Below are 20,316 nucleotides of genomic sequence, written 5' to 3' on the forward strand. Positions count from 1 at the left end.
AAGCTTCAAGTTCAGTCCTAGTTTAAATGTTATTTAATACTGGACAGTGCTATTAGAAAATCTCTTTCTGTTATTTAGCAGCTCTGTGTTTTCATGTGTGTTAGAGGTTTCTTAGCCTAGAAGATCAGCTCAGCTGTGAAGGAGGAGGCTGCTCTTTCTGGTAACCTCTTCTTGTTTTCAATCCAGCCTCTTGTACCAGAATGGGACAGGAGGTACCCATGAGGCTGTGTCACTGTAGCTGATTTAATTTAGCTTCTTGGAGTTGTGGCTGAGCACACAGGGCTGAAGTTTGGAAAAATACATTTTTAGTATATTTATATTTTTATCCCCTTACAAACCAAGGAAATACAATGAGGAAAATTATGAGATCCCTACAAATTTGTATTAACAGAGGCATTCTTAACTAGTGGCATGTCTCAAATACAGTGTTAAGGTGTTTCAGGAAACAGATGGTTATCACCATATTCCCATCTCAGCCAGGGACACAGGGAATGCAGGGAGGGTGAGGAGGAGGACAGTGACAGAAAATCACAGGGTTTACAGGAAGAGGCTGGATGCTCTCTTGCCCCCTGGGCAAATCAATCCATCAAACCACCTGTCAAGGTCATGTACTTTTCTTGGGGCACGATGAATAAATGATCATACTTTACACTCACTGCAGCACAGGCAGGGTGTGGAAGGGTTTGTGATGGAGAAAGAAGCACCTGCTAGCTCCCCCACCTCTGTGATCAGTCAGTCAATGAATCAATCAATCAATCAAATCAATCCAATCAATCACCTACCATTTCTGTGCTCCTGTTGCTCTCTCAGCTCCATCCTCTGCCGAGCGCTCCACTTAGGCACAGCCTGAGGCAGGGGTTAGACAGGACCTACCCACACCAGACCTTTAGTCTGGAAGCTGGCTGAGCCTCTCCCTATTTCTGGCTCTGCAGAGTCTCTGCAGCCCCACTTTTATCACACTGGGCACCCTGGGCAGGTGGCACCTTCCCCCCAGGCCCCTGACTCACCGAGCCTGGGAGAGGTGATGGTGTTGACGTTGATCTTGTCGTTGCAGACCTCCTGGTGGCACTGCCTGTAGGCCGCCGGCTTGGCCAGGGCTGGGCACTCGCTGCCATGGCGCCCGGTCACTTTGTGCATGCACTGCACCACGCGTGACTGCAGCCCCTTGCCACACGTCGAGGAGCACTGCAGGAGAGAACACACTGAGCACAGAGGTTTCCATGTCACATGCACAGCAAAAATCACTGCCAGAGCAGAGTGTGCGGCCACTGTGGTGCTGAGGGCTCAACAGCAGGGTCATTGTGGCAGCCAGGGACCCTCCGTGTGGCTGCTGTGTTGTCCACGATGGTTTTGCACCTTCAGGGAGTGCTGTGAGCAGAGGAACTCTCCTGGCACAGAGAAGGAACCTGTTGTCTTTCTGCCCTGAGTTCACCCACTCTGACTGTCCCCTCTGGATGCCCATGGGGTTCAAGCAGGCAAAATGCAATTCCCCCCACCTTCAGTCATGAAGAGGCAAAGCTGAAAAATGTGTAATGCTTAATCGTGGACCAGCAGCTTCCATCTCCCTCTCCGTGAGGGACTCAGCAGTACTTGGATTAAAAGCCCTCTCCAAGACGTGGTCTAACAAGGCTTCCTCCACAGACAGGATGACCACAGCCAGGCACTGACATAAGATAAATACCAGGATTACAGCAGAGGCTGGCAGCTCCTGCGTGCCCAGACCTCTGAGAAGCTCTGTTCTAGACAGGAGAACACATCGGGTATTCCAGTATTCACTCCCATCTATCCCTGCTAACTGTCTGGCACTTGCCTGTCCTCCTGGGAGCAATTGCAAATTGTACTCAAGAGTTTTGGCTGCTATTAGCCAGGAGGCCCAGCCTGTTCATATGCTCTCTTTGTTGTCATACAATCAGAGTCCCTCCCTCTCCCTCCCTCTTCCCCTGGCCCAGTCACTTGTGATTTACAATGTCCTACTTGCACGCTGTTCAACTTTAATAAAGCAAACACAGTGAGCACAGGGAGGTGCAGCAGCTGGAGTCAATAAAAGAACCTTGTATTTAACATAAAGAAACAATGGGTTGCAAGACTTGGGTAAGATTCCTGTTTCTGATAAAGCCACACACAAGCAAATGATGGGGGAGAGGAGGAGGTGAGGGAAAGCACAGAAGTATCAATAGAATAATGTAAGAAAAGGTCATGTTTTCTGTCCTCTGCTGTTTCTGAGCAAAGTCAGGGCATTGGAGCTTTCTCCGTGAAAAAGCCCACCACCTCAGAGAGGTAATTCTCAGAAGAGAGATGCCAAACACTGGAGAGGCTCAGAAGATGGGCACCACTGAGGTTGAACTGAAGTCCAGGTACAAACCATGTGTGTGTGGTGTGGATGCTTGTGAGACCAAGATCCAAGGGCAGAACACGTGGATGCACACCTCTACATCCATAGGGGTGAGTACCACAAATCCATGGTCATTTTGGTCTGGAAGTATTACAAGAAACCCCTGTTGTTTGGTTTTTTTCCTTTACAAATCTTCTTATTTCAATTTAGGTTCAACACACCAGTTTATGACAGATATTTTCACCCTTTTTTTTTTCCCAGGTGTTGAATTTACATAAAAATTTGATCACTGTCAAATAATACCTCAGCAATGGTTATGGCATTTAGGATTATGCTGAATGAACCCTTCTCTTGCCCTACAGTGAGCTATTCCAAAAATCAGGAATTAAAGTCCCTGATTTAAATCCCCTTCACAATTTGAATTTAAGCTGTGAGATCTGGGCATTTCATTAGTTTAGTGTGTCCCTCAGCTCCTTCCCAGCATCAAGTGCCCTCAGTGACTCAGTGATGGCCACTGGATTTAAAGTGAACAATTTTTATCCTGATAAATGCAACTAATTAGGCCCTTCCACTTCACCAGTCAAACGCAACTTTTAATCCTCAGGATTTCAGTGGCACTTTTAGTCTTCACAGTGCTTTACTAATCTTAATCCCCCCCAAACTCTTTGCTTGAGGAAGGGAACTTTACATCCATTTTACAAACAGAATAGCTGTTATTACACAGGCATTAAATAACTCAGGCCACGGACTTCCTTCACATGACTGTAACGTTCTGAGTCTGAAACCTCTGTCTCTGGATTTTAAGCACTCCCTGTGCTCTTAACGGGGGACCTGGGGAGAAAAAGGGAAAGAAGGAAGAAAACAGCATTTTTCTCATAAGGTGAATTAGGTTTTCAGATACCAACACACAAACAATCACCTACCTTTGTCTGTGTTCCTGTCTGCATTTGTTAACCAGCAAGGAGGGCAAGCAATGAAACTTTTTTCCACAGACACTGCCAACTCCAATCCTCAGACAAATAGCAGCAGAGCTTTTGCCCGAAGCAGTTTTATTCCTTCTCCTGGGAGACTGGGATCATCACCTATGCTATGCAATTAGTTTTTCACAGCCAGGAAGACAGATTTTAACATCTTTCTTGAACTCTTTTGGGCTTGGCAGCTAAAGGAAGGTTGGACATCTGGCTTATTTTAAGATGAAATTTTCAACTCAGTACTTGGATAGTCTCTTTCTTAGGAATTTCAATAGGAAATAGGAATAGATACAAAATACATACAAAGGGGGAATTGTTACTCATGCTGCACTATGAAAAGAGGACATCATTAAAAGAGGTATAAAAATCAAACTCCAACTGAACAGCAAACTCCCATAAATACCTTCTCTCCTTCTCTGGACAGCTAAATGCACTGCTATGGACTCTCTGTTCCCAAATGTTTATGGAGCAAGGAACCATATCCACAGAACAATTTTCAGGGCTGGGTTCACCAGACAGGACCCACCAGCAATCTGCCTACTCTGGGAAGCTGGGGCTGGGACGAGGGGTTGAGCAGACATGCTGGTGCCAAACAAAGAAGTGGATTTTCCCTTCCACCAGGCACCGCCAGTGGTGTCACTATCACAAAAACGCATATGCAAAATCCACAGCGTTTAACCATAATGCCCTAAACTGACAATACAGGCACTGTAAACTGGAAATCCACCCCCATGCAAAGATCAAAGGGTTGCTCAGTACTGTAAAATAGAGGGAGTTAATGAACAGCTACAAAAAGAGAACCTAATAAGAGCCCCTGTAACTCCCAGTTCAAACGCTGCTTAGGAAGGCAAAAGGAAGACAAAAATGCCTCCATTCACATTCTTTGGCAGTAACATGCAAGTCAGTGGGGATATCCAGAAGGAAATAAACTCACAAATTGTCAAGGCAGCAGCTGCATTCATCAGCTTAAAGAAGATTTACTCACTGAAAAACTCTAACCTTAGGAGCAAGCTATGATTTTTCAACTGGAATGCTATTTCCACCTTAGGATACTGATATGAAAGCTTGAAATCTAGCAAAGGTGCTGACAGATGTCTAATTGCTTTGAAAGCAAATGCCTCAGGAGAATATCAGGTATTAAAATAGAACAAATTTACAGAAAGTGCTGAGAACTGTCAGGGCCTTCATCAACTCCCGGTCTACAAAAGATCACCAGAGAAAGAAAGGGGAATGAGAATGAATTAAGCCAGGGCAGGGCTGCTGTTGGGCAGCTCAGGAACACATAAAGGAGTCCAAAGAATCCCGGTGTTGAGGCTTAATGGGGGCAGAAAAGGAACAGATTTACCAGCACAGAGACAGGTTTGGGACTGAATGCGATAATGGATCATTGCTGAGGGCTCCTGGGAGGCTGGGATACATTTCAGACCCCAGGACACCTTTAGAAATGTCATTTTTCTAAGCTCCAAGGGATAGGTGTAAATCTTTTTGGTAACAGACTTTTTCCAGCAGAAGGCCACAGCATCCCTCCAGCCAATCCTGAGCATGCTCCAGTATGGAGAGGGCTGATCTGTCAGAGGGAGATACAGTTCTAGATGACTGTCATAACTAAGCTGTAGGCAAGATGGGGTTTCTCTTTATTCATCAGTCTGCAGTTCATCTGATGTATAAAGATACTGGTTTGTCCCCAGTTTGCTGGAAGTTGCTGAAGCCAAGGATAACACCATGGCTAAAGCTCCAATACTGAGAGATAGAGTCACGCTTTACTGACTTCAGAGTTCAAGTATTCAAGGCGTTAGGGTAGAGTGTTTTTCCCCTCGGGGGTCTTATTTCTTGCCTCTATGAAAGTCAGAAAGAAAGCAAGACAAGTTCTTATTAAAAACATTCTAACACAGCATCTGAGATGAATGACAAAGGTCCTGTAATTGCTCCCTTCCCGGGACCTTAATAGCACACACATGTGTGCTCTGAAAGCCAGTGCTCCACACACCTTCACATCAGGCTTTTTATGAGGATAACTAATTTAAACCCCAGTTCTAGCTGAAAAGCAGCGTGCAATATGCTTTCATAAACACCAGGTCAACTTTCACCATGGCATCATGCTAAAGAAAGAAATATCTGTCTTTTCACTGATAAGATCTAATTAGCCCAAAGCAAACTGTAAGCTGTTTTTCAAGCTTCCTTGTTATTTTCTTTTCTTTTTTTTCCTTCTTTTTGAACCCGAGATCTGTAAAAGAACATATCTGGTCTTGCTTACAACAATCTTTCATTTGGAAACTTTTGTGAAATGACTGATTTGTTTAACTTAGCCAAGAAGAAAAAAATGCATACCCTTCTGACTCAGTCTGGGAAGAAACAATAAATTATGGCAGCAAATGCTCGTGGCTGATGTGACAGTATCTTAGCAGGAAAAGAGAAGCAATTTTTGCAAACTGCCTACAGCTGTACTTTCAAACTGCACGACCCCAAGGAACAAGACTTGACCAGCACATCCAGCATGTCTCATTGCATAATTAAGCTTGGCTTTGCTATTCTGAAAAGTTCCATTGTGCACATTGAGTTCAGAGATTAAAGGCTGAACACATGAATATTCTGGGTCGTGACAGTGCCCCTAAATACTTGTGCAGGGGAGCCAAGGTGGATGCTGATGAGAAAATGCCATTTAATCCAATATTACAATCAGGCACAATTTACTTCTCATGAGGTTTCAAACTGGATTTCAAGAACAGGCTCAAGCAGAGCTATGAAGTGATACAGTGCTGCCCACAAGGGACCATATTCTAGCAAGTCACCTGTAGCACTTGTGCTGTGTTTGGATCTGTGGCAGAAAGTGGAAATGTTCCAGAGCTTACTCCACAGGAAAACTGCAAGGATCTGATGGTGAAAAACACCTAATGCAAAAGGCATTATCAAGGTAATTTTAAATAACCTCAGTAGTAATGGACAGCTATGGGATCACAGAACTCAGGTCAGCCTGGATGCTGGAGAATCCCCCCTGCTCCTACAGCACTGTGTGTTGCTCCTGCTGAGCCAAGCTCTCAGGGCTCACATGAGCTCTATTCCCACCCTGACTCCTGCCCCAGATGTTATCCTGAGAGACTACTCTGGGAACTGAAGCCCCACTGAATGCATTATTAGTTACTATTAGTTATTCATCAATTAATGATCAATGCTCCCCCAAAGCAATTTATTAAAGAAAGCAATTAAAGTAAGGACTCCTTTCAGATTATTTACTTTCAGCAAGAGGCTGCTCATCTCTCATTCAGTCCTGCCTGAGCATTTTCTAGACATGGAGCTACTCAGCTCTGACATGTGTGATGCTTACTAACACTGTTTCATCTCTTTGCACAGTCAGTCAGACTGGTCCTAATTGCTCCTTAAAGTTGTTCTGGGAGACTGTCACCTTAATGCCTTGGCAGTCATTACAAATCTCAAAAGATTATTGTAAAGACCGCAAAATTACAGCAGTCCCTGTAAGCAACATATTCTGTGCTTTAAGGATTCAAGGGGAAAATCCTCTTCAGATAGGTACTGCAGACTTTAAATGGTGAACTACTACTCCCCATATTTTCAAAAACACAATCCTGCACACTGTAACATCTCAGAGTAACTCAGAGAAAATGAATGCCAATATTTGAACAGGCTTGCCTTTCACTCTTTGTTCTTCTTCACTTTAAAAAACAAGAGTAAAATAGTCACAATGTAATTTCATTTCCAAACCACTGGTCCTGGTGGAAGTCTTTAACTCTTCATCAAAAAAATGCACTTAATGGACCAGGCTTTTAAATAAAAATATCAAAAAAGAGAAGTTACTCTTTCAGTTAACAGGATCACTGGAGGCTGTATTGGGATATGAGACAATAACACTGTGGCAGAGCATGCTCCACTTCAAACAAAACACTGATTAATCTGATCTTTTTGAAGCACATTCTCCTTTACTACAGAACCTTCACAATAATCTGTACCGTGGATGTTCCCAGAAACTCCAGCAGAGATGAGCTGTGCAATTTGTTGTGCAAATAAGGACCAGTTTGAAAGGCACAAAGCAGGACTTGGCCTCTGGAGCCTAAAGTGCCCAGGGGAACGACATGGCCAGCATTGCAGTCAACATCTGTTCCCTTTCCATGCCTAGTTCCCAACTAGAGCTGCATCCACTGGGGCTGGCTCTTAGCCCAAGCCTAGGTACAGGCTCAACCTTGTTTTAGTCCCATTATGCAACATGTATACCTCTGCCCACAGCTAAAGACATTCCACAGATGTGGGGACAGACAATCAAAAGGAAGAGGGTGGGATTCATCTTACTGAACCAACCCTGTTCAAATTCAAGAGTGTCCCTGGCTGGTAAAACCAATTATGGGCCATTTCTTCACATCTCCTGTAGCAAGGGGTGTTTTGAGATTTAGCTGTTGGCAAGAAAGGCTCTGGTTTGTGCATCAGTGATCGTGTGCCAGAGCCACAAACCACAGGGAACCACAATTCAGAGCAGTCTGTGTGGCAGGACTTAGGTTTAGGACAGATGCTCTGGCTCCTGGCCATGTTTAGGACCACAGAAGCTGGGAAATTGACAACTAAAGCTCGTTGGATGCTCTCCTGTCCCACCCAGCTCCGTCACCTTCTGGAGAACAACTGATGCGCATCAGTGAGGCCTGTGGTCAACCTTCCAGTGGTGCTGAAGGCATGTGAGGAGCCATAAATCATGAAGTTGTTCATGTCAGCTCTGACGTGCCACTGCAGTTTTAAGCTACCACCCCTCCTGCAGAGTTTTTTCTCAATCCAATAAGAAAAGTTATTTTCTCCAAGATAGAAGAAGATGAATTCTGACCTTTATGAAGAATTAACAAGTTGTCCATAGCTTATCATAAACAGATGTCGGGTCAAGCCATGAATTTGTAATGAATGTTAGAACAAAGGGTAGTTTTGCTTCTCTATTTATAACAGCTTTGAATACACCTCTCAAACCACAGCTGTCATTGATTTACTCTTCTTATTATGCAATATGAATTAATCATTAAAAGTGAGGCACACAGAGGATTTTGTTGATGTTCCCAATCATTTGGAGCTTGGAAAATATGCCTTCCTGGCACTGGGAGATCGTAGAGTATTTTTGGCAAAAAACCCCCAAAACCAACATGTTTTTTGGTGTATTGCAAGGTTGGGGGTTTATCTCCCAGAGAATAAGACCTACTGTAATCCTGCCAAAACAATTAATTTGCAATTACAAATCCTTGTTACCACCCACTGTGATGAATGACGGCTGATCTTCAGTGAGAAGCACCTCAATGTCTGGCACAAAGCCAGTATTTTTCTTATAGAAAATTAGATTTTTTTTTTCCTCCCTACTGTTAATATTCTCCTGGGATGAGAACCCATTGACAGCATTTCACAGGCTCAGCAAATGCTGTAAAGGAGTTGGCAACTCTTGATGCTCAGGGAGGGCAGGTGGCTACAGGTGATTTTTCAGATGTGCTTTATCACTATTGACACTATTTGGCAACAAGAGTACTGTTTAACATTACACTTTGCCAAGCTGGTCCTTACTCGTGCTTTCCAGTTCCTGGAGTGTACAATCTTTCTGAATCCAGTGAAAGCTGTGCCAGGTGGTTATACAAGATGTGAAGTGGCAGAAGCAGATTTTTCCCCTACTTTCTCTGCCAGTTCAAGCCCAGCTTGACGTGTCATGTATTTCCTTTCTCCTGAGAGCATGAATCTGTGATGGTTCCTACCCAAGACCCAAGGATTCTGCACAGTCCCTTAGGTCAGATCCTGCTCTGCATGGCATTGGCATAAACCGGCATTAACTCAAGTGCCTGAATTAATTTGGGTTTACCCTAATGTAAGAGAGACTGACACCTGACCCACTGTGCTGAGTGAGATCCTTGGCCCATGGCCAGTAGCTTGTAGGGAAGAATGAAAGACAGTTACCCTGGATTTACATTGGGTTATCTGAGATTAATACAGGCCTTAGTATTTACAGAGCACCTACTGTAACTGCAAAGAAAAAAATACAGCAAAGCCAACATGTTACAAGGCCTCTATGTGTCTTTCTTCTTGTAAAATTTTTTTCACTGGGCCAGGTAATATAATAGGTTAATGAGCTAAATTGTTGCCTGAGGGACAGAAGTTGCATACTTAAACTTCCACGCACAGAGCTGAAAATGCCTCTTGTGAAAGTCAGAGCTAATGATGGAGATTGTGTATCTGGCTTGAAATTCCACCTTCCTTGATATAACACCAGTGAAATGGAGAACAGTCAAAAAAATGAAACTGGGAGCCCTGAACCATTCTGTGCTATTGGCTCCAAATAACAGAACTACAGTCAGGACAGAATTTGAGGCACATAAAATAGAGAAACAATTAAGTAAAACTGGAAATAAAAAAAAAAAAACAAACCATAAAAATCTTGTGGAGATTTTGCTCCTGCTATATAACTTTGCCTCCTCAATCATACCTTAGAAGAGTCCAAAGGACAACTGGAGGAAAGGAACTCAAAAAATATAGCCTTGGCCTGCAGAGAGTTAAAGAATTACTAAGGTTGGAAAAGACCTCCAAGCTCAAGTACAACCTCTGAACAAACAACACCTTGCCCACTAAACCACAGCACCGAGTGCCACATCTGCTTGTTTTTTGAACATTTCCAGGGATGGTGACTCCACCACTTCCCTGGGGAGCCTGTTCCAATGCTTAACCACTCTTTCAGTGATTAGTATCTTCCTAATATCCAACCTGAACCTCCCTTGTCCTATCTCTGGTTGTCTGGGAGAAGAGTCTGACCCTCACCTCAACACAACCTGCTTTGAGTTGGTTGTGGAGAGCAATAAGGTCTGCCCTGGGCCATCTTTTCCTGCCACTTTACTGCTGAAGCAGAAGGGGAGAGACCTGAGGACAGGGGGGGAGCCTTGGGTGGCTAAAAAGCAGCCCCTGGAGCTGCTCACCTTCAAGCACAAGATCTGTGTCACCACCAGAGCTCGCCAACACCTCCAGCTCCCCCGCATCATCTGGGACACGTTTCCAGTGACTCCAATGTGAAGTCCAAGTCCTGCAGCTGCTCCTTCCAGTGCAGCCTGGAGCAGGGAATGGTGTGGAGCTGGGCTGTGTGTCCTGCTCAGCTCCCCAAAGAGCCACACACATAAAGACATGCTCTGTTCATGGGCTGCCCGCGCTCCTCACAGGAATGTAATCCTCGATGTAAAGTTTGTCAGCAAAAATATAATTCATCATGAAAGAATGAACTACTGTCTTGCTAAAGCATCAAGAGGCACATTTTCAGCAGTCTGGGAGTCTGAGGCAAGTGTTGGGAAACTGAGCAACCTGTGTTTGTTCCTCTGACCAGCACAACTACAACAAAAATGTAAAAATGCTTCCAGCGCTAGAACATTTAAGAGCTCGGATTTCAAACAAGGAGGAACTATTTGAAAGTAGAACGAGTGTATGAGATGTTTGTTTCTTTAACTGAATGCAAACTGGATGTGGAATTTCCTCTTGGAAGAAACGACTGAATGGGAGAAGGCTTGGACTCCCTTTTGTATATTGCATCATGTATAAAAAAGGATGATATAATGAATTGCAATTCTGAAGAATCCAGGCAAAAATAAAAAATTATTTCAAGTTAACACCTTCAGTGTTAACTTCAGTGGGTCTTACATTGTGCAATTCATCTTTCTATTAGGTTTGAAGACTCTGGGGCCAGGAACAGTTTAGTTACGAAACTTGTAACACCAATGCTGAGTTAAATGCTAAAAATAATTATATCCCTTTAAGATAAGAGGTTTAAAAAAGAAGCGGCAGCAGTGCAGAGAAGCTGCAAGCTTAGTAGCAGTGGTAATGGAGGTCTAGTAACAGAACAATTCTCTGTCCTTAGACTTCCAGTACAGTCTGTTAATCAAGCACTGGGCTAACAAAGGCAAACTCAGAGCCATTTAAAATAACTTTACAAACCTGGCCTTATGTGCTTGCAAAGTGAACTGGATATATCAGTTCCTTGTGCAACACTTGAAACACGCTGCAAATATATTAAGAATATACAAACATGACAGCCAGGACTGTGTTGCTGAATCTGCTCAGTTAGCTCCAAATGCTTTCCACAGCTACAGGACACAGCAAGGACCAGCTGCAAATAAACCTGACAGAAAATGGGATAAAATCCCTCCTCTTTCAAGCATGGAAAACAGCTACAGAGCTGTTGCTAAGGCCAGTGGATGAGGTTTGGCTGGTGGGTGCAGGTCTCAGACCAGCATGGCCTTGTTTTCAGCCCTCACCTCTTCTACACTGGGGCTGAGAACTTAAAATCACAACTTGTCTGGGGTAGGTGTGGAGGTTTTACTGCTGCTGGGAGCTCCTTAGGGAGCTGATCCATCTCATACATGGAATCCGTGTATTCTACAAATACTGCCACTACTAACACAAAAATAACACTGTCATACCACCCAAACAGCCTGCTCTGTTTACAAGATATATCTGGATTTGACTTTTAAAATGAGGTTTTCCCCCTCTCGTACATGACTTCCCAGCATCTTCAAAGAGGATCTTGGTTTGGGAAATTAAGGATCAGAGGCCAAGTCACCAGGCAAGCTGTTTGCACATAAAGCATCAAAGCCCATTATTTTAATCTGTGTAATTACCACTGTTAGTTAAATAGTGCTTCCCTGATGGTTCTCAACAATAAGCAACAAATGCACAACACATTAATTGCATAAAGTTGTTGCTTGTTCTGAGATCAGTCTGTGTTAATGGAAAAAGTTTCCGTCTTAGTCAGCACAAAGCTCTCTCACAGTGACTTTTAAAGGGTTGGGAACAAATGTTTTACAGTGGAATTTTGCCCTGGAAGAATGAATTTCGAAGAGTTCACTATAATCTAATGGCTACAGACATTGTGTTTCTCCTTAAAGGAGGAACTGTTTTAAGCCAGAGTTGCTGATAGCTGTAAAGGCTCCCCTCCTAAGTCCAAGCCCTGTATTAAAGCTTCTGGATCCTCATGATGAAAATCCTTCCCTCAGGATTTGTGAAGAATTGAATTCCACACCAAACATTTCAGCTATCTGGGTTTCTGGAACAATACATTTTCTTCTAAGAATTGCACCTACCCTTTTCTAGCAATCTCTACCCCTCTGCTCAGGGAGTAAGAATCTAATTGTGTGACCTAAGTGTCCAGTCAGAATTAACCAATATGTCTAGAATTTTAAATGCTCATTATAAACCAAATCTAAGTCCAAGAACATCCTGCTGGACTCACACAGGGTGAAATTCCTGGGAAGCAGAGCACTGGCACAAGCTCCCTGAAGACAGAAGCAGGCCACATATGCAGCACACAAGCTTTTGCGCCCTCCTGCACATGGATGATCCTGCTCCTGAGTTAAGAATCACAAATAACAAGAGATTTTGCGCTGATCCTGCCCTGCTCACATGCAGACACTAAACCCATCAACAACACTGTTTACTGTGACCCATGTAGGATTGCAGCCCTCCCAGCAGTGAGCCAACATCTTTATCAGATTGGAACTGTTCACACAACACTGAACTTCCAATCCATGTAACCAGTGAATACACAATTATTTCATATTCCTCCCTATCAAGAGAATCCTGTTTGCATGCCAAAATGTTTTAGTATTCCACAAATAAATAACTAAATAAATAATGTTATTTCACCTGTTAACACATGGGGACTGTTTGTTTTGGCCAGCTTGCACAGACTTTAGAGTGCCAGGTTATGAATAAAATAATGTTCAATACTGTAAACATCTTGTGACATAAATTCCTGGCTCAGCACAAATACAGACACTCTGTATGTGGCAGGTTCTTCCTGCATCTCCAGCACTGACACCATTAAATGCACGTATTTATGACAGGGTATATACAAAATTGTAATTCCAAAAAAAAATGCAATCACAGATAAGCCAATTTGCCCATCCTGGGCCTCTGCTTCACTGGATTTTGCTTGCTGGAGTTTGGGTTTTTGGAAAGCAAAGTGCAACTACTGTATCCCAGTGGTTTCTACACATGCCGTACATTCCAGAACACAAAGTAGGTTTTCTGTTTAAAGAACAGCACAGTTAGAAAGATAAGATAAAACCAAACTTGAATATAATATTGCTGGGAAATTTTAGTCCCTTATGCAAACACAAAGTCAGTAATGTAAAGGATGCTTTCTGAACAACACTGGCAAGGGTTGAGTTTCTCACACTGCCAGGTCTCCTTCCCAAGCAAAACCTCATATTACTTTAAGATCAGAATGCAAATGCAGAGCAGACTCTGCTCTGGTTTAATCCACTGCATTCAGGAATTAATTCCACTGATGTCACTGGAGAAACAAAGTTCAGACAGGCCTAAGTGAAGGTAAGCTCCAGCCCTGAGGAAGGGACTGATGGTTTTGACTCTGCCTTTAAACTCAAGCCTTTCTTTTATTTCAGGTGGCTGGAATGAGTCTAGGACTGGACTATGTGTGTAGGTCCCAGACTACCCTGAAAACCAATTAAACCTTTGTTTCCTAAATATTTAAACTGCAAATTAATGCAGACAGCACATGGGAGCTCAGCACCCTGAGCATCTTCGCTCTCAGAAAGAAAACACCACGAAGTATTCGCTGTTACCTTGGACCAGTCTCCTGTTTTCCATTCATAACAGCCTGTGTGATCCTCGCACTCCTCCTCATCTCTCGGCCTGGTGGCTGCATCACATTTGCCTTGGGAGTTTGTGCATGTCACTGTTCTTTTCTGAATTCCCCTGCCACAGTCTGCTGAGCACTGCAAAAAACCAGGGGTTTGGTTTTTGTTACATGGTACTTAGAAATGATAGCTTTTATGTTGGTAACACAGCTCAGAGGAAAAGCTGGGGTTATGAACACTGAGGAAAATTGTAATCCGTAAGATTTTATTACAATAATCTAAGCCACTCATACATGAGTAATTTGAAAAGCATGATGACTGCTTGCAAAATACTTTACTTATGAAAAATGGCAATTCTGAAAATCAACCTTCTTTGAAAAATGCTAGCTGGCTTTTTGCTAGAACTGATGCCACTAAATCTTGTGTTGAAGAGCTTCTCATTCATGCTGAAGATGGACACACTCAGATCTATACAGAACTGCCACATCCCTTCATGTATCGTGAGATACAGCATGAGGTGTTAAATGCAATTTTAAATGACAGTAGCATGAGACCACTGTTACAAACATGTTTCTATAGCACAGTTTGTAAATATCATGGCAAAGTCACAGTTCTCACACATGTTCTAATGTGAAACACACACATCACCTTCACTTTTTGATTTGCCAAATGCTCATTGCTATCTTAATTCTGAAAAACTCTTAACAGACATTTACTGTGTGAGCACAAATTATCCACAACTGGTTTTGTGCCTGGGCTCTATGGAATTAGCACCTAAAGAGCAGGGATATCCGGCCACTCACTTGTTATCTTTGCCAATGGTTGGAAATTCTTGTTTAATGGAGAATTCGTCTTGATTTTCTTGGCTGTACAAGGTGGGAAAAGGACACTGGCATGAACTGAATCCAAATTTCTGCTTTCAATAACCAGTTCGGTCATAGAGCACCAGGTCTGCTGTCACGGCCACCTGAGTTCTTGTCATGAGCCCTGAGCACAGCCAGTCTGCCTGCTCCTCATTCTCATGCCACTGCAGTGGTTAAGAGTGAGAAATTGTCTTGCAGAGCCACTGGGGACAGGTGGGTGGAAAAATGATCTATGTACCAGCTGAGATAAAAACTAACCTCCTCTGGCATGTCAAGTTCTCCCCTTCAGGGGGCCAGCAGGGAAAAGACAGTTGATGTGACACTGAATAAATAGTGAAGATATGAGATATTCTGTGAGGTCTTTTGAACGTGTTCCAAGAAGCTTCTCCATCCAGGGGGTCTATGCTGGATACAAGCATCAGCTTGATATAAATTACATCAAATGGACAAATCTCAGCATGCCTGTCTAACTGTCTTAAAAACACAATCCAGGCAGTTCTGACCTGCTGGCCTTGTTAAGGACGTGAATGACAAGCGTTTATGAGCTGGCAAGCAAATAGACATGCCTTTAAATACTTCACAGCACTACAAAGTGACTTCTTGAAAATCTGGGAAACCTTCCACTTAATTTACTGTGGGCTGCTCATGGCGTGACCCCCTTACGGATGTAACATCTTTGTAAGGAGCACAATGCATAGCTGTGCAAGACACGGGGGTGAATTCTTCCCAGCTTTGCAGAATTCCACAAAATGCTTTGCTGGACTGCTCAGAGTGCAAGGCTTGCCGGAGATCCCAGGCTGGAGCTCCCTAAATGGTACCTTAAAGCCATGAATTTGCCCCAAGTTGGATAGACTTTCCCAAACTATGCATCATTTTCCTCAGGCCCCCAGCTGGACTCCTCAAGGTTGCACTCGTTCATCTCAGACTACAAAGCACAATATATAAAAATCTTTATAACGGTCCAATTTACTCGAAGTAAATCAAGCTGAAGTGGGAGTATTTTTCACAGTAGGAGAAATCTCTAGGTGGGTTTTACAAGCAAGTCTGGGAAAAACACCAACTGTTTGTTCTTCCCACAGCTTTTAAGTCATTCACAGATTAATACTGCATATACTTTCCTAGACAAAACAGCATGAGCAAGAAGGTTTCCAACAAATCTTTGGTGGTCATATATAAATCACCCTCTTTAGGAGTTTTTTTCCTTTCCTCAAGTCATCTGTTTTCATGAAGAATTTCTTAATATATAGATTTTAAAGAGAGTCCACAAATTAATATGCCCATTTTCTGTGTGTCCACTTGAGGTCATTAAGTCTTATATTATTAACAAATTACTTTGGCAAATCCCATGAGGCTTTGCAATGGAGCAACACAACTTGCAGTTAAGACACAACTCCTTTATCTGAAGGAAATCCATATTTTTTTTCACTCTAGCTCTCTAACAGTAGAAACATTCACCTTCTCCTGACAGTCTCTATTTTTATCATTCAAAATGGGTTGAACGGTACTTTGTCCAAAACTATCTCAAGTGTTTGGCAATACAAGGGGAACTTAATTTTTTCCACAATGAAGATTGCATTGGAATTTACTGTGAAAACACACATTTTTGACCAGGGACCAGACATCAGTGCAGTCAACTGTGTTGTATAAGGAAGAAGTTAAAAAGAATAGATCAGAAAATTGATTGATAAAATGATACAATTACAGGGATATTTATTCCACAACATGAGATTAAAATGCTAAGCAATAAAGTGATTACCACTGAAGAAAGTCCTAGGTGTGAGAAGGGTTCACACTGGCAGAGCATCAAACATGTCCTGGAGTCAACTGTGCTTCATAACAGCAGAAATGGGCCAGAATAACAAATTTAAAATCACAAGTGCACAGTTACAGATGCAACAAAAGTAAATAAATGTATCAAAGGAAAAGTAAACCAGCTATTGAAAAAATTATCTAAAAATGCTGTGTATTTGCAAAGGAGTTACATGGTCACGGATATGGAAGATTTCCATTGATCCGTAACTTGACTTACTCTCATAAAAGGGAGAGAGAAGTACCAGGGATTGTTAACAAAAGACTCAAGTAAAAAATCCACATGTAAACCAGGTAGGAATTGCACCCTAATCTCAGCTATAAACAGTTCAGCTGGTTTAGCTATAAGAAATAAAGAGGGCATCATCTGAAAGGGGAACGACACACAGAAGACCTATCAGAAAACTTACTACGTGTCTCTGCACATCTTTTGTAGTGAAAGAACTCATGCACCAGTGAACAGATCCAGCACCCCACTGAAAGGGAACACTGCTCTCACTTAACCATCATCTCTCTTGCCAAACTAAGATTTCCGGTCCAGGAGGTGCACAATGAATCCCATTGTGTTTGTGAGGAGACACTGTTCCTTAGGATCTTTCCTATCCTGAGCTTCTGTGACTTCTAAGCACATGTCTAACGATAATATTTAGCAAAAGCTCTTTGACAACGTTTTGAACAGGAGCTCCCTGTTTCAAATAGAGGTGAATAATGAGGAATTCTTCCCACAGAAAGGGCTGTTCCTGGACAGCCAGGCTGGAATGAGGCTGGTAGAGCTGCAACCCTGCACCCAGAGTGAAAGGATCTCATCACTCAGGTGAGCCTAACAAATACAATATCAAAGTGAGCATAGGCATCCTGTAAGGACTGTTACTCACAGGGTTCAGACAAAGTTGCCCTGTACTAGCTGAGTCCTAGTCATGAACCGCAGGCACATTCCCAGATCACTCTGCTGCTAAACAAAACACAGGGCACCTGTCTAGGCCACACATTATTTACATCAGAAATGCATTCGTAACTCTTGGGAAAAATTTCTTAACTCTGCAACTACTTGGAGATGCACCTTTTATACAAAGTATAACCAGCTTTTTCACATTCTTGGAATTACACAAAATAAGGCTGGATAGGGCCCAAAGACTGTACATTCTCGGTAACATGCACATGCTTGATAAGCCTGGTATTTGTTCATACCACATTTAAATGAAGCCAGAAGCCCTACTGGGTTACTACACTTCTGGCCTCAGGTCAGTGAAACATTTTTCCTTCTTGGTCAGTTTTCAGATGGAAAGATATAGTCACTAGAGCATATCTAAACCCTGTCTTACTAATTCGTCTAGTCTGGAAACCAAACCTCAGCTCCTCACTGCTCATCTCAACAGATGAGAGTCCTGCCCAGTGCTCCAGTGCTGCAAGGATGCTGACCATGAGAACCATGGATTAAGGCCAATGCATCCAGAGCTCTGAGCAGTCTGGCTTCTTCCTTGGGTGAAGTTCCTACCTTTGACCACTCTGATGCTTCCCAGATGGACAGGCAGTCCCGTCCCTCACAGCTCTGCACCATGGCTGGTTTGTTGCCCAGGCAGTAAAGATCCCTGGTGTTGACATAGGTGCCGTTCTGCAGCTGGTAAACACAAGTGACCTCCCGGTGCTGGACACCCTTCTCACAGGTGGCAGAGCAGGGACTCCAATGGCCAGTCACCCACCTGGGAAGGAGCCAGAGGATAAATGTTAGCAAACTGTTGGGATAAAACATTATGCTTCATTTAAACCCAGTGAGAAATGGGCAGGTCTTCCTGGATTTGTGGGTGCTTTGATGGTGCTGTGTTGTCATCACCCTGAGCTCACTGACCCTCTTTGGGAGCTGAAGTGTGTAAAGCTGGTGTGTCAGTATGCAAGTGAATATTCCCTTCTGACTTCCAGCTCCACTGACTGCAGCAACTGCTGGAAGCACCAGAGCAGGACTACAAGGCAGTGAATAAAGTGTCTAAGAAGGATCTGAAGGAGGAGGGATGGAGGGAAGGACGTTTTTTCTAAAAGACAAGCAGCATCGATCTTTAGCTTCCTGCAATCTGTCAGTGAGGAGCATGTTCTCTGTAATTACAGGCATTCCTAGATGGAGTGAGGGACTGGAGCAATAGCTGGGCAGTCACTGAGCACCGGAAGGCTCTCATGCTTTTCTCACCAGGCAATTGACCTTCTAGCCTGTTATTTAGGACTGTCATCCAGATTAGTATCCCTATACCATGAATCTTTTACTTGTCACCCAATGGCTGTCTATTATGGTAAGTGGCCCAAACAAGACTTCTCAAAAACAGGTCTGCTGAGAATTACTATTTCATTCTGCTGGAGGCTCCTGTAACCCAGGTAGAGAAACTTATTCCCCACATTTCTTTTGAAGCCATTGTGTAACTTCTCTGAAACGAATCAAAACAACTGTTTCCTATCTTCCCATTCCTGAAGGGGGGAAAATCAGTTCAGCACCATTTGTAGAAACATCTTCACCTGCTGCAACTGTCATGAATTAATTTGTGAATGCCATGACTGGTGTGACAGCACTGATGACTGTGCTGACAGAGAAGGCGGAAGCCATTTGGTTTGCGCAGGACTGGGCAGACTGGCCACCTGTCTTTTGTGGAACAGGGCCCTGATCAAATGTTCCTGTGCATTAAAACAGTTGACTGACACATCTGTGAATTTCTGTTGGCTAAAACAGCCAGCGAGACACCAAACCTGTTTCTTCAGACTGCAGTTTTGGTGCATCTCCATGGCCCAGGGCTTGGTATTTCTCTTATGGAATGGGAAAATGTCAGCTGGGAAATCGAATACTGGGCTGAAAGGCTGACAAAAATAGCCCTGAAGTGCAGAAATCAGTATTCATGAAAATTAATAGCCAGGCTCCCTTGGTATCAGCTGGGCTCTAGCCTGTTGGATTAAACGTGGAGGGAATTATCCATCTGGGTGAAGGAAGCTCTTGACAAAAGCCTGGAAGGGATGAAATGACTGTGCTTTATGAGCTGAATGTGAGTCACAGGGCTGGGAAAGGGTTCTGTCCAGGCTCCACTCAGCTAATATTCACTTCAGCACTGGGCTCTCACTGTGATCTACAGCTACTGGCAAAAGAAAAAGGGAAAGGGGCTGAAAGCAAAGAAGAAAGATAAAAATACATTCTTGGCAGAGGCTGTCTCTGAGCTTGCATTTAGGATGGGCAGCACACAGCATGCCAGCTATTTCCAAGATGCCTTAAGAAACAAGGTTATGGCTTTCCTTTCAGGAAGGAAAATTCCTTTTTAATTTTTTTGTTTGTTGCTCTCGCGGAGGGGAGAAATCACCTGGTTTCTACCTGTTTGGTGGTTTCTAGTCAGTACCAGCACAGCCATGATAGAGTGTAACTAGAAAATTAGCACAGAAAAAACAAGTGTTATCATCATCAGGAGAAGAATGATTGCATAGGGCAAGAGCTGAAACCCAGGGTACCAATACAAAGTTGTGTTTGCGGTGAAAACACAATCTCCAGCTTTTTCTTTGGGGTGGTCAGCATCAGCCACCATCCACTGTGTCCACCCCCGATCCCAATCCTGTGGTTACAAATCAGGTGGGGCAATGCTGTAAGGGATCTCTGAAACCTCACAGCCCACTCTGCCCTGCCTGTGACAGTTGAAATACTTAGAAATTAAAGGCTATTTCGAACTGGTGGTTTTACTTTCACATCCAGGACACAAGTGACATTAAATGTCTGAATAATAATAATA

The 20,316-nt window shown here is 43.3% G+C and overlaps 1 protein-coding gene across 4 annotated transcripts in view; it reads right to left on the reverse strand.

Moving 5' to 3' along the window:
• The window catches only part of ADAMTS17 (ADAM metallopeptidase with thrombospondin type 1 motif 17), a 166,475-nt gene that overhangs the window by 14,675 nt on the left and 131,484 nt on the right, over nt 1-20,316 (reverse strand). For all 4 annotated transcript variants that reach the window (XM_042039414.1, XM_042039415.1, XM_042039417.1 and 1 more), the window contains 3 exons: nt 18,066-18,270; nt 13,884-14,036; nt 1,008-1,185 (listed from right to left, as the gene is read on the reverse strand). In XM_042039414.1, the coding sequence (XP_041895348.1) occupies nt 1,008-1,185; nt 13,884-14,036; nt 18,066-18,270 (536 nt within the window). The remainder of the gene's footprint in view (nt 1-1,007; nt 1,186-13,883; nt 14,037-18,065; nt 18,271-20,316) is intronic.

Source organism: Corvus kubaryi, unplaced genomic scaffold, assembly GCF_017639235.1.
Source record: "Corvus kubaryi isolate FWS band 111438036 unplaced genomic scaffold, C.kubaryi_AGA036_p1.0 37394, whole genome shotgun sequence".
NCBI lineage: Eukaryota > Metazoa > Chordata > Aves > Passeriformes > Corvidae > Corvus > Corvus kubaryi.